Raw genomic sequence first — 25,665 nt, forward strand, 5'->3', positions numbered from 1 at the left:
GGCCCACAGTTTGTGAGTTAGGAGTTTACCATTTTTCAAAACTGTCAGAATTCCATCACATCATAGCTTGATCTAGATATTCCTATTAAAATGGTGAAGCAAAGAGAGTTATTCAGAGTAAACAGAGTAGTGAAAAAATGTCTGGTCAGCTTACGGCAGCAGTGTTACCTTACACTTCTGTGCAAAAATATTCTTCAGCCTACGGGGCTTTCACTATCTGAGTTGCTGACAGAATGGAAAATGATAACAAAATTGGTAGCATATTCTGTTCTGCTTCAGTCAGAACAGATTCCAAATGTATAAACAGCTTGACAAAGTGGCCAGCAGAAACAGGATATCTGATATTGTAGAATTTCATACTTCCTCACAAATGAGTCTCAGATCCAGTACTCAGATCTGACGTGGACACTTCTACAAGACTTTGGATCTGAATTTCAAGCTCCTCCCTCTACCTATAATGCCCTAATCCATCCTCAATTCCCCATATCTTGTTTGATGCCATTTCGACAGAACATGATTCCAAATCAGTGAGCAGTGAGAGTGAATTTATCTTGTATTTTTCTTGCTACTATTACTGTTTAGATATGATTGCTTAAATATTATAACTTCTTTCCCCCCCCTCCCTCTTATTATCTTTCAATAGTTGCTGGCATTAGGGTTCTTTCTCTTGTATTTCCCTACCATTACTTCTACCTCATGTGAGTTTGGCACCTTTTCTAACTCCTTTACTGACTGTTATACATGTAAAAAAAAAGCCTTTTGTGTCTTAGACTTAAAACAATATAATAATAATAATAATAATAATAATAATAATAATAATATTTTTTTAGAATGTAACTTTTGGGTTATTCAGAGCATGTAGCTCATGGTCTGTTAATTGTTTTATAGTTCCCTGTTTCTTGTTACCATTTTAGTTATGTCTGAAAAACCCTCTGCTTTAAGAAATGCACTTCTTGTGGGCATAAGATTCCCAATTAAGACGCCCACAAGAAGTGTGTGTACTGCCTGGGGCCCGAACATTTAAAATCCCCATGTGATATCTGTGCCGCTTTCAATCCCAGGGCTCTTTTAATTCAGTGCAACAAATTAATCCTCAAGAGGCTTAATCTTCTAGGGCTCAAACCCCCTAAATCTCAAGGCTCCATAGAACCAAAGAAACAAGCCCTCCATAAGTCACCGAGGGCTATGTTGAAGCTAGCCAAAAAGCTCAAGAAGACTTTGGATCTGACCCCTTTGGATCTGAAAAATGTCATGCCTCACTTGCTTCCACAAGCCTCTTTGGCTCCAGCAGGTGTAATTACTATAGCCAGTTCTCCATTACCATCTGCATCATTCTCAGTTCCCAGACCCTCAGATAAGACAGTTAGGAGCCTATCTACAGAGTTCATTTTGAAACTGGTTTCTCTAGCTCTGCTTTCCCAACTGTTTCCAACCCAACAGATATGGACAGGATGATACAGCAGTTTCACAGAGCTCAGATCCAGATGGGGGTCCTGCCAACTCCATCCCCTCTCAGCTCTGTGAGTGTACCCAACCAGCCAATACAGTCTACGTCTCCGATCCTAACCTGTGGACTTGGAGTCTTAGGATCCAAGATTCCTGAGAGAGTCAGCATCAGATCCAAGGAAGCTCCCTTCCTTGACTCTGGTGGTTTCCTTGACCAGCAGTGCTCAGATACCATCAAATTAGAATGGGTCTCCGATCCAGGAAGTCGGCGCCGGGTCTGAGGGTTTGGGTTTGGCTCTGACTCTGTCAGATTTGTCCCTTCCCCTTGCTGTGTCAACTCTTGATAGCTTGGGTCTGATTATATCTGGGAGGCTCACATCCAGAGTTGGTCCCGACTCTGTCTTATCCTTGTCTTTGTCTGGTCCTTGGCTGTCTCGGCTCTGAAGAGGGAGGGAAAGGTCTCACTCTGTTTGTCAGCCTTCCAGGCAGTGGAAAGGGCCTTCTCTTTGCATAGAGACCTGTCCTCTCACATCTTGGCTCCTACCCCTCTACCCTCATTGGGACCGAGTGCTGAGCCCATCATTTCTGCTCCCCCTACGTCAGCCAAATCTGGGAAGCCTCCATAGTTATTTCACAGAGGGATTTACCCATTCTTCCCACACCTCCCTCGAACACCCCATGGAGGATGTAAAGTGGAAGAATATGTGCAAAAGAAGGCACATAGACTTCCCTATGGAATCTATAATGGAAGACACTGATTTTGATGAGGGGAGAAGGATCCCCGATCACCATCCTATGATGTCTCCTTTGATAACATCCTGGAAATCCTCAAACAAAAGGGTGGCTGGTCTTCCCCAACTCCTTCTTCTGAACAATTGGTGTTCTTGAAGGCTTTCAGGGCTGGCCCATCTATGTCTAGGATTATTCCCCCAGTGGAAAAACTTATTGACCTAGTTTACTGCTATCTTTGGAAGGAGCCAGACTCTGTTAAACCTATCCATAAACAACCAGATGAATTTTATCTCTTCCTTCAGGTGTCCCAGATGATGCCATAGTTGTGGCAGCAGCCACTAAAAAGGAGCTTGTGGAGCAGACTTCTTCTGTCCATCCACTGAACAGGGAGTCCAGAGTGACAGATTTGGAAAGCACAACTATGCCTGATCCACAATTATAGTGAAGTCTTTAAATTACCTGGCACATTTTATTCGCTTATAGAGAGATTTGATCAAGGAGTTTTCAAACTTTCTCACTGAGTCCATGTCTGCAGAGGATCTCAAGAAGGTTTCTTCTCAGTTGGCTACTCTTTGTTCTATTGCCAATTCATCAATGATGCTGATCTCCCACACAGCATGGGTGCCTCACGAGCAGTTGGTTCAGGCATTGCCATTAGCAGACTTGCCTGGATGAGGCTATGCGACTTTGTGGAACCCTTCAAGGTGTCTTTTCTTAATGCTCCCTTTGATGGCTCCTCCTTATTCAGGCCATCAGTGAAAGATATGCTTACCCTCAGTGAGCAGGAAGGAAAGACCTTGTCTGCTGTTGGAATCAAGTTTTGTACTCCTTAACATTCTTTTTCTAGGAATCAGCAAGGTGGTGAGAAAATGCGGTTTTGGAAATCTCAGGGACCTTTCCTGGGCTTGCTTAGAGATATTTCCTCCAGAGGCAAAGGAGGAGGGTGTTAGTAGCAGACGTCATCCCAGTGGAAGAGGGGATCTGCAATACCATGGCTTCAGAGGCTGATCTCCTACACAGCGTGGGTGCCTCATGAGCAGCTGGCTCAAGCATAGTCATTAGGAGACTTGCCTGAATGAGTCTATGCAACTTTGTGGAACCCTTCAGGGTATCTTTTGCTAATCCTCCCTTTATGGCTCCTCCTTATTTGGGCCATCAGTGAAATATATGCTTACCCTCAGTGAGCAGGAAGGAAAGACTGTCTGCCATTGGAATCAAGTTTTGTACCCCTCAACATTCTTTTTCTAAGAACCAGCAAGGAGGTGAGAAAATGTGGTTTAGGAAATCTCAGGGACCTTTCCAGGACTTGCACAGGGATATTTCCTCCAGAGGCAGATGAGGGGGGTTTCAGTGTCAGATGCCATCCCAGAAGCAGAGAGATTCTGCAATACCATGACTTCAGAGACTCCTTCTCTGATAGGTCATATCAGTGCTCCTGAAGCACTGCCCAACTGTCCATCTCTGGAGGCAGTCAGGGGTTCTATTTCCCTGCTGTTTGGACATTATAAGTATATATTTACAGTTTCGGGGTGGCTTTCATCTCCTCATTGGCATCGACGACTACATCTTGCTGTTTTTCATTCTATTTCCCTGCACCTGGATGCCTGGACACATCTCACAAACAATGCATGGGTGCTAAGCATAATATCCAGAGGTTACTACATTCCCTTTTCCCTTCCATCTCCTGTCACAAGGAAGAAACTCCCCAACGTTCCACCCAGTCAAAGAGAGTACGCAGCTCAAGAGGTTCAAAAGTTGCTACAAAAAAGAGTTATCTAGGAGGTCCCATCCAAACAAATAGGATTCAGAACTTACTCCAGATTTCTTTTAGTGCCAAAGAAAATAGGAGACCTGAGACCAGTTATAAAGTTAAGAAATCTAAATCATTATGTGAAGAAGTCAGTGTTCCAAATCATTACGGTTCAATCCATCCTGCCTTTTCTGTGCAAGGATGACTGGATGTGCTCTATAGATCTCCAGGATGTGTACTATCATATCAAAATAGAAAGGGGTTCCAGGAGATACCTGCACTTTCATCTGGGAGCCAATCGCTTCCAGTTCAGGGCACTGTCCTTTGTACTCACCATAGCCCCCAGGATGTTCACCAAATGCATTGCAGTCTTGGCAGCTCACTTGAGACTTAAAGGATTCCAGGTGTTTTCCTGTCTCAGTGACTGGCCCTTCACTGCCCTAGCCAGGCATCAATTCATACAAGCCAGGGATCACTTACTTCAAATCTCCAACTCTCTAGGCATTGCAATAAACCTTGAGAAATTGATGCTGAATCCTGTACAAACTCTGGAATTTATAGGACTTCAACTGGATACAATGAATCAAATGGCATCATTACCTTTTCATTGCATAACATTGTTGAGAAATCAGGTGCGGCACATACTCTCTCTTCCATCCCGTACAGCAAAATTGGTGTTGCAAGCTCTTGGGTCAATGTCAGTTGCCATTCTTCTTATTCCTCTAGCAAGATTCTTAATGCAAATTCTTTAATGGACACTGGCGGTTAAATGGTCCATGCTTTACCAACCTCTATCTTTTCCTTTAACCCACTCTAATTTGCAAACATCATGTTTGTTTGTGGATCTAGTCAGATGAACTGTTTTTTGGCAAGCCGTTCTGCCTTCCTCCCCCAACTGCCACAGTGACCATGAATGCTTCACAGCTGGGGTGGGGGGGCATTTCATGGGAAAGATGGTTCAAGGCATGTGGTCCTCCTTGGAGACTAGGTTGCATAACAAAGTCCTTGAGATGAGAGCAGTCCTACTAATGTTTCAAACCTTTCAGGATGTTCTTCCTCTAGGGACTATTGCAATCCACACAGACAACATGTCAGTAGTCTGGTACATCAACAAGCAAGGGGAAACCCATTCCTACCAGTCATGCAGAGAAGGCATGAGGGTCTGGGAATGGGAAATCTCTTCAGACCACTTTCTTGTTGCAACACTCCAGGACTCAGCAGGTCTTTTCTGACTCCTCACAAGTGGTCCCTCAATTAGAGAGTACCGAATATGATCTTCAGCCGGTAGGGCCAACCTTGCTGTGAACTTTTTGCTTCTCCTCAACAATAAGTGCAGCAAGTATGCCACTCTGATCCCCTTGCCGGGGGAGTCACTGAGGGATGCTCTTATTCATGATAGGCCCTTAGGTCTCCTCTACTCCTATCCCCCTCTCCCCTTGATTCTAAAGTTCTTATAGAAAGCAAGCAGGCTGAAGAGCTCAGTCCTCCTCATTGCCCCATTATGGCTTCTACAGGTTTGACTCTCCTTCCTCTGGTCTCACTTGAGGTATCCTCCATGGATATATGAACCCACTCAGGGTCTCCTATCTCATCTGTCAGGAATTCAGCATCCCAATCTCCATGCCCTCTGGCTGACTGCATGGTTTCTCCACTTCCAGTCTTAGTCAGATGTCCAGGATCACCTCCCCAGTCTGTAATATTACCCTAGCCTCTCAGAAACCATCCACCAAGAAGGTTTACAGGAGCAAATGGAAATGATTTTTGATTTGGGCTTCCAACAAGAATATCAACCATTTTTCAGCCCTTACTTTGGTCATTCTTTAATTTCTCACTACCCTATTAAAGGAAGGGGCTGTTTTTCTGCTATTAGACTCCAGTTGGCAGCTATGTCCAACTTCCATGTGGGAAACAAATCATTATTTCTGACATCTTCCAGATTGTGTAAAGCTTTCATGAAGGGACTCTTTCTCAGTAGATCTCCAAAAAAAGATCCCTCTCCTCCTTGGGAATTGATGGTGGTCTTTCAAGGGTTAGCTCAAAAACCCTTTAATCCAGCAAACAAATGCGATATGAAGTTTCAGCAAAAAGAATTTATGAGCTCCAAGCCTTATCGGCCAAACCTACTTACATCATCTTCCATAAAGATAGGGTATCCCTTTGGACCAGTCCTTCATTTTTACCAACAGTGACTACTGAAACTAACATTAACCAGTCCACTGAGTTACCAATTTTCTTTCCAAACTTTACTAATAAAGGCGAATACATGCTGCAGATGCTTGATGTTCACAGACAATCACATTTTTATCTTCACAAAACAGAATAGTGCAGGAAGTCTGATCAGCCGGCTTTATCCTTTTCTCCTAACTGCTGATTGCATTTCAGTGATTTATTCTCAAAAAGGTTTTGAGTTGCCTTGTTCTCCTAGAGCTCATTCCACTAGATCTATGGCTACAGCATATGCTTTTTCTTCAAGAGCCTCCATTGATGACATCTGAGCTGCAGACACTTGATCTAAGACTCATACCTTTGTTACACATTACAAATAAGACATTGTCTCTAGAAGCAGAGCTCCGGCATGTTCTTCCTTAAGGGCCTCCCAAGAGTTACATATTTGGGGACTTTGACCCATTCATGAGGAAGACTGAAAAGGACAACATCAGATTTAGGAGTTATGTATCTACCATAACTTGGTATTTGTGCTGTCCATTTACATTCTTCCTCACCTTCCTTCCCAGCCATCCTCCAGCCCTGTCTCTCCTAGATGGATCTTTGGTGGGTACAGGAGCAATCATGTTCCTGGATTGAGCCTCAGTCTTTCCATGTGTCTGTTCTGCCTCTCTAACATAGTATGGGGTAAAGCAGCAGACTCAATCTGATGAATTGGGGATGGATTAGGGTATTATGGCTAGAGGGAGGAGCTTGAGATTTGGATTCAAAGTCTTGCAGAAGCAGCCGAGTCAGATCCAAGGATCGGATGGTAAGTACATAACTCCTAATTTTACTATGGTAAGCCAGACAAATTATTATTACTGCTGAGACTGGGACACATAGTACACATTCAGAATTTAAATAAAAAACACCAAGTAACAGAAAGCTGTTCTTATTGGAATGCTCCATAAACAAAGTTCATATATATATATATATATATATATATATATATATATATATATATATAGGTCTACCTGAGATGGTCAACAATTCATTTGATCGACTTTTATTTGGTCGACAATTCATTTGATCGACAAGCAGTTTGATGTGGGGGGCTGTGCCCCCCACACCCCCCTAACTATATATATCAACTCCAGGGTCGCACAACATTGGGGAGGGGGGCAAATCTGCCTGTTGATCAAATGAGTTGTCGACCAAATAAAAGTCGATCAAATGAATTGTCGACCATCGCAGGTAGACCCATATATATATATATATATATATATATATATATATATATAGTTCCACTTCATATCATTGAATTATCATTTCATCGAATTTCAAATCATCGAGACCAAATCGTCGAAAACTCATAACATCGAATCTCAAATCACTGAAAACTTTAACGCAGCTAGAAATAACATCCCAGACACTGTTTACTACATTTATGCAGGGGGCAAGCCCCCCTGCACCCCCCACACCCCCATACTTTAAATATACCAATTCCAAGGTCACACTACAGTGGAGTAGGAAAATTACCTTTTTCCTCCACTGTAGTGCGACCTTGGAGTTGGTATATTTAATGTACAGGGAGTGTGGGGGGTGCAAGAGGGTTTGCCCCCTTGCATAAATGTAGTAAAAACTCTGTGGGATGTTATTTCTACCTGCTTTATAGTTTTTAATGATTTGAGATTCGATGCTATGAGTTTTCGAAGATTTGGTCTCGATGATTTGAAATTCGATGAAATGAAAATTCAATGATATGAAGTGGAACTATATATATATATATATATATATATATATATATATATATATATATATATATATATATATATATATATATATATATATATATTTATATATTTTTTTTTGGATCAGAGGTGATCTTCTTCACAGAAATAGAAATTATTTGGCTGAAATAAAACTGTTCTAGTCCAGAAAAGGGAAGTGACTGATAAATTAACACTGCTAGAATATTCCAGGCATGAAAAATCATGGAATCTTAAGAATGAGGCTGTTCCAGAATGTGATTCAATCATGATTCCTAACAGACATCCAGTTTCCGTTAACACTTGTACTGCCAGTACTGAAGAAGACAAGCATTCCAACTATGACCAGCTTTATAGAGGTGCCTGGGATCACTTCTGTGGAATCGCACCATTGTCATAATAGCAAGGTTAGTGGCTTCATTACATCTCACCTGTTATCATTACATGTGTAGTGCCATAGATAGGAACTTCAGAAAGGATCTCTTGTGTGCTACCACAGTACCACCAATGTTTGGGAACATGCAGATATACTTTTTTCTCAGGGTGTATTAGTGCATTCTGTTGTGTTCTTACCTTATGCTAATTTAAATAATGGACATACATTTTAATTTCATATCCATAGCTGCTTATATTCCATTATATTCTACAATATCGTCCTATTTTCATGTGTACAATCATACACTTTTGCAATGCTAAATATATAAAATGCATAATATGTTAATACACCTTTAGTATTTTTTTTTTGTTATCATGCCCCTCTCAGTTTTTCTATAAGAAACTATACATTTTGCTCATATATTTACCACTGAAGATTAACAGGAGATCCAAATTCAAGACTGAAACCATATCAAGTCTCATACACTAGAAGTGATTTCACACAGTAGCTGTGCCTTCATATACAACAAAATGACATGCAACTGGCAAGGCTTCACCACATGAGCCCATTACTTTTATATCCTAACTTGGATTTTGCAAAACTGAAATATACCTTGAGGTTGTGTTAAAATTAAAAAAAAAATGCATATTATTTCCTTATTTAATCTACATTCTATTTCAATAAGCTGTTCTGAACAGTTTACCTTCATATGTCCATAAATGACACATGCGAACGCACTATTGTGTGACTCAAAAACACGAAAAACGTAACATCGAACTTCAACAAAGTTCAAAAATCAAAATCTACAAAACCACATTCGATGATTTTCGAACTACAAAGTTGAATACTCATCGTAATGCAGGGGTGCAAACCCACCTGCACCCCACACCCCCTCTAGTTTAATATACTAAGTCCAAGATCGCACAACAGTGGGTAAAGGGACCATTTCCCGATCCCTGCTGTAGTGCAATCTGCACCCAAAATGTTGAGTCTGCAATGAGTAAATGCCAATTTGGCATTTGCTCATTGCACATTTGGACAATTTTTTTTCGTGTTTGTGAAAATTTGGGAACCTCCTTTCAACCTGCTTGTAATTGTCCATGTGCATCACTCACACATGAAGTTAACCGTTCTGAACATATCTGGGTGTTCATTATATAAAGTGACCGATTCAGTACTAAGCAACTTAGGTAGCTGCCTAGCATATGTTGACTTGGGGAGCCCTGGCACCTGTAATTAAAAAATGTAAAAAAGTACCTTGCAGGAGGACAGCACAGCAGGAGACTGAAGTATTACTTTCACTCTGTAAAAGAAGCAAGCAATGATCAAAGTAAACAGCCTAACAGTGAGTTATGTTGAATGACAGCCAAATGCTCCAGTTAGGGACACTGCCTAGTTAAGTGCCTTTGCTTAGAGCAGTGGTGGCTGGTGACTTCATATCAAAAGGGAGCTGCTGACAGCTGAATGAGTGGGGCCAATGGGAAGGGGTGTGGCCAACTAGAAAGGAGTGGAGCTATGCTAAAAACTGCAAAAACTGAGACTTTAATTAAATATGCTGCCCTGGGTGCTACTGCCAAATCATCATTATGAGAGTCTAATCAAGACAAAATGAATTGTAGAAGAAAAAAAAATATTTCAATGCATTGGCTACATGACAGCTTACTTAATATCTAGATGGAAACAAAAAGGCTGCAAGGCATGAAAAAATAAATTACTTTTTAAATATATTACTGGAATGCCAGTCAAAATCAAGTATAAAAAAGAAGCAGGACTCAACTACTTCTCCTTGCACTGCAGTTCTAATTTTAATTTATATTCAGCTTTATAAAAGTACCAAGTAACATGCTAAAAGTAGCAATACCCCCACTTGTAAAAATGTTTCTCATCCAAAAAAGACTTGCTGCCTTACAACAACTATCCACTTGTTTCATGGGGAAAACATGATCAAAGTAAACAATTAACAGCAAACAAGAAACAAGCTCAAGAAAAATTGCTTAAAGGATTACTGCACAGGTCATGGATCACACATGATAGATTGGCATTCTGTTTAGTTTATGGGTAAAGCCTGCAAAGATGACTGCAAGTCTCCAACAAATGTAATGGGCTACTGAAAATACTGTAATCCTGTCCTTTATTATGAATACTGTCATATGAATTTCAATACCTAAGGCTTATATGCTATCTAGTTATGTAAATATTCTCTGCATGGCAACAACAAAAAGGCTTTCAATGTTGGTAATTCTTTAACAGTATGGTTATTAAAGCTTACTCACATCTTACAGTCTCAGACAAGCTTACCTGATAGTCATTAAAGCATTGTTACTTAAACACAGAGCAACAGGCACTGCAACGACATGCATTTTCTGAATAAGAAGTATAAATCAACAGTATAAAATATGACAGAAAACAAGAAAATTCTGCAAAATCAAGGACAGATAAAAAGCCACTGTAGTACTTGTGCCTACCTTGGATGGGGGGATACTCTGCACACTTACATTGCATAACTGTCCATGCCTTGCTTGGATACATCCAGAGTCACTACTTGGGGGAGCGGGGTGCAACAAGTATGTCACAATTTGAAATGTCTCTGGCTGATGGTAGTGGCCCTGACACATTTGCCATACCTCTCAGCCTCAGAGCAAGAAATCTGGACAAACCCATAAACAGAAGTGGGACAAAGGCCCAAAAATAAGGACAATTTTAAATATTGCTCTTTTAAACTTTTGCATTAGTATGCATTTTCTGAAGGGTATGAAATCTGAAACTCAAATGTCTGTCACTGTTTTCTAACTTCAATCTTTAATGATTTCCTACAAATTTTCCAGAAAACCTCAATTTTATGAAAAAACTGACCAAAAATGTGATGCAAAAATATAAAATAGCCACACAATACAGCTTGGAACCTGCCAAATAATGACACTTTTTTTAATATTAGTACTGTTAACTTGAGCAGCTGACAAAATAAGAGAATCTACATGCATCTCTGAGATTAAAAGTAATCTATAACTCTGATCATTACAATTATTTATTAATTGTAAACCCTTCACATTTTCTTCTAAATTTTCCTTTTTTGTGGAGTGATTATTAGGGGGAGAGCAGCATTTTAAGCCAAAATCAAGGAACATTGAGATGTTTGGCTATACCTATTTCTATACAGTGATTTATTTGCACATACCTCATCCTCTTAATGCAGGAAATATGGACAAGGCCAAATATATTGGGGGAACATACAAACAGTACTAAAAATTGCTCTTGTACAAACTTAGTCAGTTGACAGAACAGGTCTTGCTTTAGCATGCATTTGTCTGAAGAGTATGAAGTCTGAAACTCAATGTCTGTCATTATTTAATGACTTCATTCCTAAATGATTTGCCAGAAAACTACACATTTTATGAGGAACAAACCAAAAATAAGAATCAAAAATCTATTCATTCTGCAAAAATCTGGACAGTTAAGAGGTATAGTTCAGCCAGGGCTATCTGAATTTGCCGCTCTTCCCCTCTCATAAAATCATGGTCAAATGGGGCCTCCCCCCTGCAACTATTCCAATGTCCCATTACTTGGCTATTTCACCCCATTTACCATAAACACTGTAATGTGCATACTACTTTACTTCTACGATGATTTGGATTTCATTTAAAAGTTTTATTTTACATTTTACAGCACAAACACTAATAGACACCTGCTAAACAAAGCAATGCAGCCTCACAATGAAAATAGACTTAGCATTAAAACTTCTCTGCCCTTGAAACTCACATTCATTGAAACAGCATTGAAACCCACATTCAAAGAAAATGCATCTGGCCAGTGGTAGATAAAGATTGACTTTGGGCTGTTTTCAAATCATAGGCCCCTTGCACAGGAAACATACATGTGTTCTTTGATATATCTTCCTGGTTGTATTAAATTTATTCCTCATATAATACAGTACAGCTGTTAGAGGGCATTTTAAATGTATTGTTTTGAACATTTTTGTAATAAACAATGAAACAAAATGCATGCACTAATAATGACAAAACTGCCCAGTTCAGAACATTGACATCATAAAAGTCTCATCAAACTTTGATAGTCCACCAGTATCAGTAAATATGTACAATCTATGCAGAAGTAAAAGGCATCTAAATAATTTCACATTAAAGAGTAATTAATGAATAGGTTTCGGCTAGCAAACAACTTTATATATCATTGTTTCATCTACAAATAAAGTGCATGTTGCCACTGAGGAATAAATTGCCTATGCTACATTAAAAAAAAATTATAAGCTAGTAATATTGCAATAGGGAATGGATGGCAAACTGATAACAGGTTCATCATTACTAGGTATCTCCACCAAAGAGGACATTTTCTGCACTGCATCATCCACCCCCTTTAAAAGCACAGTATCAGCAATGCATCTATATACTGTGGGAGTAGAACCCACAGCCTTCTGTATCCAAAGTAAGGGCACTACCTGTTGTGCTATTAACAATACAAAAAGGTGTAGCATAAGCAGCATTAAACTTCTCTTCAAGCTCTCAGCTACTTGTAAAATCCACTCGACACTCAGCTGTATCTCTCAACTTTGAAGCACAAGAAATCTGGAAAAAATCCAAAATTTGTTAGGGGGGGACAAAAGCCAAAAAACTAGGGAAGCATTTTAAACATTGCTTATATAATCTTGGAAAGTTGCTAGAATAAAATGCTGTGTTACCACCATGCATTTCACTGCCAAGTATTGACCCATGGACCCTGTGCACTATAGTCAGAAAAACATACTATTATGCCAAATCAACTGTTTCTTCAAAGACAGGTAGACTGAAACTTAAATGGCTATCATTTAGTGAATTCAGTTCTCACCATAGCTCTCAACCTCTTAGCACAAAAAACCTGGACAAACCCAATAATGGGGGAATATAACCCCCAAAATAGAGACAAATTTCAAATATTGATCTTATAAACAGAAAATTGCTAAAATAAAAGATGTTGTGTTACCATGTACTTTTTGAAGAATATGAAGTCTGAAATTCAAATGCCTGTCATTATTCAAAATCCAGAAAACCAGAAATTTCACAAGAATAAAAATATGAGGCAAAAATTTCACAAGTGGTGGTGGGTCGGGAATTCAAGCTCTTGCTACCTGCTCCCAAGGTACAGGGTTTGAGTCTAGCCACCAGGTATATTTAACTGTGGCATTACACATACTACCTGAGCCCAGCTCCATTGCTGCAAAGCCCAGTTTCCTTCTTGCAGTAAAATCCATGTTCAAAGCCCAGTTTAATTGGTGCAAGTTCGTCCATTCCTGCGTTAAAGCTGTGGGAGCATGTTCTTTCTCTCCCACAAGAGCTTCTTGCTACCCAACCTGCAGACATTGCTGCTGTGGAATGCTGTCTTCCTAATCCAGACTGCTGGTGAGACAGTCTGGATTCTGTGCACATGCTCTGGACTGGTTCACCAGCAGTCCAGATATAGGGAAATGCCATGAGTGCACATGTGATATTTTGGGACTCACGTTTGTTTTCTTTCTGTTTTACTTTTATTTCCCTTTTTTCCTTTTCTTTTCTTTTCTTTTTTACAGCTTGGGGGGCTGCAGTCCTGCTGCCCAATAGCATGAGCTGCCCCGCTAATTACGGCATTCTGCCTGCATAATCTAAGCAACTTAATATAATCATGAGAAAAATATCATATTCAGTTTAAAATTTTAATTAATAAACTGTTTCTGTGTCAGTAAATCATTAAATATTTCAAAGCTTCTTTAGTATTCAACAGCTGTAAATATAGCTTACACCTTGACAAAATTTAGCCAAAGTTCCCTAACAATGGTTCTTGTTTAAAACACTAACATAGAACTTGCCAAGACTGAAAAAAAAATATGGCATTAAAATGCACAAATAACTAATGTGACAGAGTGTGAGTATTGAAAATGTACAGTTAATTTATGGATGCACTTTGATTTTTATTTTCTTATAGGGTATATGACTTGATAATGAAAGGCTAATAATTAAGTTGTAAACTGTTCCATTCCCCAAGGGCAAAAGCTTTGTAACATTTTGTAATAGATATCCTACTACATGAAAAGTTACATTATTTCTTCAACTTATGCACCTAAATTAAGTGAATATGCAGCACTGATTAGAAATACATGCAATTTGTTTACTAGAAACTGAAGTGAAAGCATATGCAAGCTGTGGCTGATCATGGTCAAATGTGCCCCTATGCAGAATAATGGACCAACCCCACCCCCACACACACACAGCCATTCTAGAGTCCCATTAGTTGACCATCTCTCCCCATTTACCGTAAACACTGTTAAAACCTGTCAGTGTGCATAATATTTTCTTTACTTCTACGATTGCAGATATTTGAATATAATTTAGAACCTTTATTTCAATTTGTTTAGTACAAACACTGATAACCATTTGCTAAACAAAACAACAGTCTCACAATAAAAACAGACTTAGCATGAGCAACAATAAACTTATCAGCCCTTGAAACTTACATTCATTGAAATTGCATTGAAACCCACATTTGTAGAAGATGCATCTGGCCAGTGATGGGTTAAGTGTACCTTTGGGCCATTTTCAAACCTTGGGCCTCTGCACACATTTTTAGGACCATGCATAAATGTATGTGTTTCAGTTCACCTTCTTGATTGTATTAAATTATATTTTTTGTTTAATACAGCACCATTTGTTTGAGTGTATTTTAAATCGGTAGTTTTTAACATTTTTTTCTAATAATCTGTGAAACAAAATGTATGAACCAATAGTGACAAACTACCCATTTCAGAACATTTCAACCAAAAAAGCCATTCAAAATGCTGTCATTATAATCCATCAGCCTCAGTCACTATGCACAACCTCTGCTGAAGTAAACGCATCTGAATAATTCCACATCACACAGAACCGTAACTAATGAAGAGGTTGCTGCTGGCAAACAACTTTGCATTTCAGTGCTTCATCTACAAGTTCTGTTTCAGCTGTCCTAGAAGAATAAATTGCCTTTTTACATTAACTAAAAAAAATGATGTGTGTCATCAATCAATCTGCCTAGTGTGGGAAGCAAACTCATAGCCTTCTGATCCAAAAGCAAGTCCACTTCCTGTTACAAGACTGGCACTAAATAACACTTCTTTGTAACTCTATGACTGATATTGTAATCCTCAGTGATTTACAAGAATAAAAAAAAAAATTAAAGGAGACCTGGCATTTGGTCTGCAGGTTTACGGCACTAACTTGACAGTAATTAAGTTCAGGGTTTGACTGTGTGGCTTACCTGAAAGACATAACCATGTTCATAAATTATTTTTGGATAGCAAAATTAATATTTTTCCCTTTCAGTGTGTTTAATCCATATAAAGTAAAAATGAATGTACACTGTGAAAATGTAAATCCTGAATATGCAGTTGTTTCATGATGCATAAATTCCTGAAGAAATATAACAGTTAAACAAGATCAGGAAGTTATTAAATATAGGTGTGAAAATAATTATATATTCTTGCTTTTATGTCCAAAGGGCTAGAATGAGCATAACAAAAATGTGTTAGCAATGACATTCCTCTGTATGCCAGATAACTTTTTGTAAACTGTTTATTGGTGTTTGAGGGAAATGCATGGGCTCTGCCTAGAATGGAGTTATGGGAAATAACTTGGAAATGAATCAGAAAGGCAGAATATAAGGGATGCAGGTCAATGTAATGTAGGAGTTTAATACTCTGGGTGTACTGTTAATTGTATTTACATTCAGAAACAGATTGTGAACTTAAAACTGTTTTAGATAGTTTTAGAGTTCAGAAAATGGGACATGACCAGCGGAGGACACAATCTGGAATCTTCAGTACATCATTTGGTCCAGTCTGACCTTCCCCAGTGAATGAGTACACTACCTCATATTTACTGAAGTCCTGACTAACACCAACATTTTTGTTAATGTAAACCTGCTGAGAGGTATACAAGCATTAAGATACACATGTCAGCTGACAGTTTATTAGATACTTACCTTCGTTCTTTTCTATAAGTCCTATAATTTCATTAAGAGGGAGGCAAGGACGATCTGCACAATCCTCAGATTTCTTTATTAGAAGTTCCTTCAAGGCATCATATCCATTTACCACCACTGCATGTATCCAACCAAGCTGAAGACTGTATAAATTTCCAAATTTTTTACTCAACTGTGAATACATAAATCAAATAAAGACAGAATGTTAAACACTCATATTTAGTGTACCCTACAATATTCTAATCTCCATATTATACTGAAAACTTCTTGTGCAGCCATAATTAATTTATGGACTATTTTGACACAATCAGAGCATCAGTGTATGATTCCTTAAACCTCTTGTATTAGAGGCAACATGGGATATATGCAAATGACCCTTTAAGGATATCAGGTGTTTCAGCTATATGGCAATTCTGAATGTCCATGACTTTTTTTAAGTCTATTTATGGATATATGCATATATGTATGTATGTATGTATATATATATATATATATATATATATATATATATATATATATATATATATATATATATATACACACACACAAATATATGTTTTTATATATATATATATATATATATATATATATATATATATATATATATATAGGTCCACTTCATTTGCCCTAACTTCCAGTTGGCCCCATTTGACTGACCCCATTGACTGAAATTTCATTTGACTGACATTTCATTTGACTGACACTTCATTTGACTGACAAGTATTATTGGCAGTCTACAGAGCACTGTAAGGCAAGTCAATGGAATATGTCCCCCATCAATGGGCCCCCCACTTATTTTCATATTATATTGTGTAGTTTTGCTTTAATATTGCTTAGTAAAACAAAAGTAAGTGGGGCGCTGTGCCTCCACACCCCCCTAACTATATATTCTAACTCCAGGGTCGCACTACAGTGGGAAAGGGGACATATTCCATTTACTTCCCTTACAGTTCTCTGGAGACTGCCAATAATACTTGTCAGTCAAATGAAATTTCAGTCATTTGGTCTCAGTCAAATGGGTGTAAGTCAATAATTGGAAGTTAGCGCAAATGAAGTAGACCCATATAGATATATATATATATATATATATGTATGTATGTTTGATTTGATAAGGACTGGTAGGCAGGGGTCACAAACTAGTTGGTACAACATGCCCACTCTTTGCTACCAAAACTTGGTACCACCATCACAGATCTTGTTAGAAGTTGCTTTAAATCAGCAGCCCCTTTACATTTCTATACATTTGCTACCCCTCCTTGTAATTCTTTTACCACAGAAGCCAAATACAGCATAAATAAAACTAGCCTATATTAAATAAGGAAATAACCCTCTAAGGTCAAACTACTGAATGTGAAGGTCCTGGTCTTATTCTTCAAAAAATCCATTAAATATGCCAATTTATCATCGGTTTTCCTTAAATCACTCATTAACATGCTCCCGTACTATGGAAAGAGGCCTTAGGATGCCGCTGCACAAGGAAGTTGACACATTTGATCTTGACAATATCAGACTCATCACCACAACACCATCACAAATATTCTTTTAGAGGGTATTTGACCTGTTATAATAATATGGCAACAGCAATTCCACGCTTGGCAAATCCCAGAGCGGATTTAAAACAAGATAATCTGTGAATGCCACAAACATTATGTTCATGTGCGAAAGTCTTGCTAAAGCTGTGGTCATGCCAGCCTTGTTTCTCATTTGGTCTAAAGTGATTAGACACTCATAGTTACATGTGCCTTATAAACAAGTTTGCCACAAACAGGTAAAATAACAGCTCACCCATCTCATTTTACAGCTTCCTTACATACTGCAAATACAGAATTAAATGGAATTCTTCCTACTCTGCTGAATTCTTTACCACAACAGGTGTTTCCCAGGGCACTATTATTATCCCAACGATATTCAGTTTATTTATCATCTCTATCCTTCCAATGTTCAGCCATACACTAGTACAATATGTACTGCCTTACTATGCAAAGATAGATGACCTCCTGTGCATAAGCTAAACTTCAAGAAGTCTCCAAATAGAACTTGAGATACACACTGTTAATTGTCAAAATGGATTAAAGCTCATTTTGAATGGAGATCTGGCAGTACTGTCTGGTTAAGTGACTTACTCAGAGCTTCATTATAGGCAAACAGAGAATGAGAGAATCAAACCCAGGACTACAGGATAAAACTCCTTAGCTGTTCACAGCCTTAATCCTCTACTCTGAACTGCCAAATTATTAATCATTAGTGTCTTCTCTGTAAATACTGTTTTACCTAAACTTAGCCATTTCTATCAACAATAATAGTCAAATAGTCCTCTCCTAACCCCAATTCACCCCCATCCCCACCACCACCTACAATTTTACTATCCAAACCCAACCCAATAATCATCTCTACACCAATCAACTCTCTACTGATTACCTCACTTCCATACTTTACCCTGCTAACTATCCACACTTCTCTCAAACTACTTCCACTCTACCTAAGCCACTTTAATGACATGCTAATCCACCAAGCATCCAGCATCCTGGTCCTAACACTGCTTGCACACTTGTCCTACCACACAACACTAAAGATCACAGTGTCTGCCACCTCCAATTCACTGCATCTACATCTCAACTCTTCTCATGCTTAGCATGTTATATCTAATAGCCTTTATCTTATCTCATTCCTATCCTTCATGAAGTACACTCATATCAAAGAGGCATACCAAGCCTGCATATGGTTCCAAAAAGTCAAAAACAAACACAGACAATGGTATTACCACAACTATTCTCCTTCATAGGGGTATCCACCCCAGCCCAGGACCCTTTCACCAACCCATTCACCAGTACTTCAGTTCTATTCCACCAACCCAAAATTATCCTCTTCACACTAAACCTAACAACAACTTACTTCTCATCAATCTTAATCTTAGAAGCATCTACAATAAGCTTCGCAACCTACACACACACACACACACACACACACACACACACACACACACACACACACACACACACACACACACTAGTTGTCACTGAAACCTTGTTAAAACACCCATAGATGAAGAAATTCTTCCCCTGGGCTATAATATGCTAAGAAACGATAAACACAAGTAGCCATATTCTTTAAAAAACACCCTGAATTACCAACTTCCCCCTCCACCCAAATTCAAAAATGCCAAAATAATTCTCACCTCTTCGCCTCAAAAATCACAAGAGCATCTGCTTCACAGACATATGTATTTCCCAGGAAGAATTGCCCCAATGCTAGAAGACATTCTGGACTGGATCTCTGAAAATATAAAAAATTAAACCATCAAACTAAGTGTCTTTAACAAAGACTATTGAATCAAACCCTGCTTCTATACCAGTTAACCTCTTTGGCTTCACCCAACTGATCATTTTTTCATCCAGGACTGATGAACGTAGTAACAAGCAATCCATCCTAGATTGGATCCTAGCAGCCTTCCCCTGCAAAATCAGCAATGCTGGCTGTCTTGCTGACATTATCAGTGATTACCTCCCCACCTTCACTGTCAGATAAACTAACCACAACCCTAAGCACATAGTCTTTAAACAAGTTCACAAATCCAACACTTTCAAAGAGAAACATTCTAAACTACTTCTACAAATACAACTGGAATACTTTACAAAATCTACCATTTGATGAAGCTATTCTCCATTTCAGTCAGATATTCATTGCTATACTCCATGAGGTAGCACCCCTTAGGAATAAAAGAGTAAAAAGCAAGCCCACCCCCTGGTTCCCAAAATATACCACTCATCTCATGCAAATCAGAGAAAAAGCCTAGAAAACAAGGATAAAAAAACAGAACAAAACTGGTAACATTTTAGGCAACTTAGAAATCACACTAAGAAAAAATCAAATCTGATAAAACAAATCACTTTCAAAAGCCCCAAAACAAAAACTGGCATGTTGAAAATTTCAAACAATTACGGTCAATCCTAAAAAAGTCTTCTTTACCCAGGACAATCTACCCCCACACATCTTCCCCCAGTAATAACACTAAACCTAGTTCTATACAGTTCAATACCCATTTCACTCAATCATTCCTTTCCCAGCTCAGAAACAAACCTTCCTCTTACCTCACCATACCTACCCCTCACAATCATAACAACTGTTTTTTTCTCATCTCAGCATCTACTCTCAAAAAACTTCTCTAAAAACAAAACATCAGCTGCTGCAGTTGATAATATACCATTAAAATATCTCAAATTAGCAGCAGATGCCATTGTATATCCAGTTTCCACATTAATAAATAGATATATTACAGAATGTTGTGTCCCCTCTATCGGAAACATCTCACATAATACCTCCACATAAAGAGGAACAGACACAGACTTCTCCAAATATAGGCCAGTAGCATTTTACCACTCCTATCCAAAATACTCAAAAATGTATACATTCACAGCTGCTAACCTATCTCAACACCAACAAACTTCTCTCCCCCACACAATGTAGCTTCTGCCCACATGAGAGTATAACTATCACCCTTCTCAACTTCACTGATACTGTAAATGTAAAACAAAATGACAACAAACTAACAACCTCCCTTTTCCTCAATATGTCAAAACATTTGACACTGTATGTCATCACCTCCTACTATAAGACCTATCTTTTCTCTCTCTATCCCCGTCAACCATTTTCTGGTTTTCAGTTATCTGTTGAATGAACTACAGGCTATTAAATGGAAACTTGATCATACTTATTTCCTATCTGTCTCCATATGGGTTCCTCAGGGCTCCACTCAACATTTGCAAAGCCTATAAACACTTCTATTATGTCCAATATGCTGAAAACACAACCCTCATATGCTCTGCCCCAAGCCTCCTTCAAATCCAGCAAATTATTCAAGAGTCTTTTTCATCCATTGAAGCTGTGATGACCCACCACAGTACCAGTAATCAAGGAGCCTCAATCCTCAGCACTGGCACCAGTGGGGGATGTACACTGTGAAGATGACAGGTACACACACAATATTTCCACATGCAACTTTTTGCATCAAGTGCAATTTCCCTTAAGAGCACACATAAACCACAGTCAGTCAGGGGCTGGTTTCTCCCTCTTTCTCCAGATCCCCTGTAAGACTCCCCAATGGCAAAGCTATAGAGTCAAGATCTCAGCTGAAGTTCCAAGCTAAGATGTCCAGCAACCACTCTGTCCAACAAGTGCTTCATGCCCTGCCCAAGTAGCTGACACACACACTCTTTGAGGATTGATTTATACAGACACACACACACACACACACACACACACACACACACACACACACACACACACACACACACACACATGGGAAAAGCCAGCACATGTTTACTAGCTATGCCCCCTTTTGATCAGAATATAAGGTAGTTATCACTGCCACTAACCAACTCCTTATCAGCTACTTTAAGATCTTTAACAAAGGGTGTCCAATCTTACTTTGCAATATTAATATTAACACAAATGGTAGTTTGACAAAGAGCAAGGCTATTAGAAGTGGCCCACAGAGTGTCACCAGATAAATATGCAAGTACTCTCAAAACTTAAATATCTCTTACAAAGATCAGCCACAATGAAATGTTTAAATATATTTAATCTTCATCTTCTCTTTCTTCTTTTGGCTTTTCCCAGTTAGTGGTCACCACAGCAGATCACCTGTTTCAATTTCTTCCTGTCCTCTGCATCTTGCTCTGTCACACCAACCACCTGCATGTCCTCTCTCACCACATCGATAAACCTTATCTTAGGCTTTCCCCTTTTCCTCTTACCTGGCAGCTCCATCCTTAGCAGCCTTTTCCCAATATATCCAGCAACCCTCATCAACACATGTCCAAACCAATGCAATCTTGCCTCTCTAGCTTTATCTCTAAACCGTCCAACCTGGGCTGAGCCTCTTATATAGGTATTCCTAATCCTGTCTACCCTCATCACACCCAGTACAAATCTTAACATCTTTAACTCTGCCACATCCAGCTCTGACTCCTGTCTTTTTGTCAATGCCACTGTCTCCAACCCATATAACATAGCTGGTCTCACTACCCTCTTGTAGACCTTCCCTTTCACTCTTACTGGTACTCGTCTGTCACAAATCACTCCTGACACTCTTCTCCACCCACTCCACCCTGCCTGTACTCTCTTCCTCACCTCTCTTTCACACACGCCATTACTCTGAACTGTTGATCCCTAGTATTTAAACTCATCTACCTTTGCCAACTCTACTCCCTGCATCTTCACCATTCCTCTATCCTCCCTCTCATTCACACACATATATTCCATCTTAGTCCAGCTGACCTTCATTCCTTTCCTCTCTAGAGCATATCTCCACCTCTCCAGGGTCTCCTCAACCTGTTACCTACTCTCACTACATATCACAATGTCATCTGCAAACATCATAGTCCACGAGCACTCCTGTCTGATCTCGTCTGTCAACCTGTCCATCACCACTGCAAATAAGAAAGGGCTCAGAGCTGATCCTTCATGTAATCCCACCTCCACCTTAAACACATCTGTCAATCCCACTGCAGATCTCACCGCTGTCACACTACCCTTGTACATATCCTGCACTACTCTTACATACTTCTCTGCCACTCCCAACTTCCTCATTAATAATAAATAATAAAAAACAAGAAAATACTCAACATATATTCACAGTGACATCAGAGTTCAAAATCACAGGAAATATTTAAAACAACATTGCAGGACAGTCTCAGATAAATAAAGAAAACATAGAAACTATGCTTCACTATATTCCACACTATATCTAAGAAAATTATTATACTCTAGTTAACATACTTAGGAGCAAGGCAGATGTGGTGAATGGATCTTTAAGAGATTTCTCAAATTAATATCTCAAATATTACTGCTGGGATAGCATGCAGAATGACATCATTTCTTGTCATCTGACTCTATCCCAGGTGAAACCCCACTGCTGGAAGCTAGCGGTATTTAGCATCTACCTGTGAAAATACATAGACCTCAGATCTTTCACAGATGCTGGAAGTAATAAAACAATTACATTACTTCACATTTCAAGACTAGTAATTATTTCACTCTAAAGACAATGCAGAATGCTGCTCACTACAGACCTGTGTCTTTTGCTGCCATAAAGTAATTTAATTTCAGCTATTTTTCTGAAGTTTTGTTGAACTGAAGTTAACCTCCTGTATTCCAGTTTCCAATGTTAAAATATATACATTTAAACAGTTACAATAGTGCATGAACATTTCTGTATTCTTACAGTAGGGTGCACCTTGGATACATTTCAAGCACACACACTCTACAAAATACCTCCTCAGCACACATCTGTACAAACCAACTTATATGACATACAGTTCTAATACATTTGTAACACAAGCATCTTATATAGATCATGTTGATATTCACAAATGACATATAATTATTTACAAAATTTCGGATAGCTGTCCCTTTTTCATACTTCTTCTTCCCTTGAAGACTCAAGCTAGTTTTTCAAGTGACCCTTGAGAAACGTTGGTTGAGAGAGATGACACTATTTGGGAATACCTTATCCCATTCCCTGTCTTGACAGCCAATCTGTGTTGGCATTGCTAACCCCACTACAGTGTTGCACTGTCATATTATATGACTGCAAACATAGGCTCTACCTTAGGAACTTGGCATTTTGCTGGCTGGCTCAATGTAGCTACATTAAGGGATTGTGGTCCATAACTACTGTGAATATCTTTTGATACAGAGAAGGCTGGTTTCTGCAGTGCCCACACTATGGCTAGACATTCCTTTTCTACAGCTGCATAGCATTCCTCCCTGAGTTGGAGCCTACAATTGAACTATACTACTGGATATTCTTCTCACACTAAGGAAACATGGCTGAGTAAAGCCCCCACCCCATGGATTGAAGCATTCACCTGCACAACTAATTCTTTGCTGTAATCTGGACTGGCTAACACAGGGGGTCCTCCCAAAGCCCCTTTAAGCTTCTGGAATTTCTGCTTACATGCTGGGGTCCACACCACCATATCTGGCCTGTTTTTCCTTGTCAGGTCTGTGAGAGGAGCGGCTATGGTACTATAATTGGGGACAAACTTTCTTAGTACCCTGCTCCCCCTAAGAATGCCCTCACCTACTTCCTGGTAATAGGGGTAAGCCATGCCCAAATGGCTTCCAATTTGGCAGGTTCTGGTCTGATCTTACCACTCCCCCTCTATGTCCCAGGTAGGTGTCCTCTGCCAAACCCTCCTGACACTTACTGGGCTTAATGACCAACCCTAACTTCTGTAGTCTGCCTAGCACCTCCCCTAACATGCTGAAGGTGCTCCTTCCAGGAATGTCTGTAGATGGCAATATCATCCAGGTAAGCAAGGATGAAATTTCCTGCTCCTGCTACGATACAATCTACCAGCCTCCAGAAAGTTGTGGGGGCATTTTTCATCCCAAAGGGCATCTTTGTGAACTCATACAAGCCAAAAAGAAGTCACAAAGGCTGACCTCTCTCTAGTGGTGGGAGTTAAGGGCACCTGCCAATAGCCCTTGGTAAGATCAGTAGTGGTGAGATGCCAAGCCCCACCCAGCTACTCTAGGGATTCATCTGTCCTAGGCATGAGGTAAGAATCTGACTCTGTGTGACTATTTAATTTCTTGTGGTCCACACAGAACCTGATGCTGCCATCCTTGTTTGGTACCAGCACCACTGGGGAGGCTCAGGGACTGTTGGATTCTGGATTACCCCTATTTCTAAAATTTCCTGTATCTCTTCCCTCAGAGTCTGTTTGACTCTCTCAGGCACCCTATAAGGGGACTGCTAAATAAGCCTTTGGGGCCCTGTATCCACATGGTGCTGCATCAGGTGGGTGCACCCTGGTTTCCCAGTGAACATGTCCCTAGACTCCTGCAACACTGCTTGGATTTCTCAAACTTGGATAGGGGATAGCTGCTGCGACATTGCTACCCCTGCCACCGAGGTATCAGTCCAAACCTCACTGAGGAGAGTAGTCACCAGATCCCCCTCATACTCCTCCTGCCATCCACTGAAAATACTCAGCACAAGGCTGTTTCTATCATGGTAAGGTTTTGTCATGTTAACATGGAACAATTTGTGCCCCTGCCTTCTGCCTAGCAGTTCTACCATGTAGTTAACATCACTGACTTTCCTTATCACTTTGAAGGGTCCCTCCCAAGCTGCCTGCAGCTTGTTGTGTCTGACAGGAATAAAAACCATAACCTGTTGCCCCACAGCATACTCTCTAGCTCGAGCATTCCTGCCATACCAGACCTTTTTCTGCTGTTGGGCTTCTGCCAGGTTTCTCTTGGGCCAACCCCATGTGTTCCCTGAGTCTTGTCCTGAGGTTTAGGACATATGCCACAACAGGCTCCTTGTGGGATTCACACTTACCCTCCCACTCATTGCAAATCAAATCTAGAGGTCCCCTCACCCTATGCCCATACAGCAACTCAAAAGGTGAAAAACCTGTGGATTCCTTGGGCACCTCCCTGTAAGCAAACAACAGATA

General features: G+C 39.6%; 1 protein-coding gene across 1 annotated transcript in view; it reads right to left on the reverse strand.

The window, feature by feature from the left end:
* The window catches only part of LOC122797671 (cytochrome P450 2D15-like), a 545,264-nt gene that overhangs the window by 454,352 nt on the left and 65,247 nt on the right, over positions 1-25,665 (reverse strand). Inside the window, exon 2 of the mRNA XM_044066214.1 lies at positions 16,196-16,367. Coding sequence (XP_043922149.1) covers positions 16,196-16,367 — 172 coding nt within the window. The remainder of the gene's footprint in view (positions 1-16,195; positions 16,368-25,665) is intronic.

This window comes from Protopterus annectens, chromosome 1.part0, assembly GCF_019279795.1.
Source record: "Protopterus annectens isolate FY-2018-M chromosome 1.part0, PAN1.0, whole genome shotgun sequence".
Classification (NCBI taxonomy): domain Eukaryota; kingdom Metazoa; phylum Chordata; order Ceratodontiformes; family Protopteridae; genus Protopterus; species Protopterus annectens.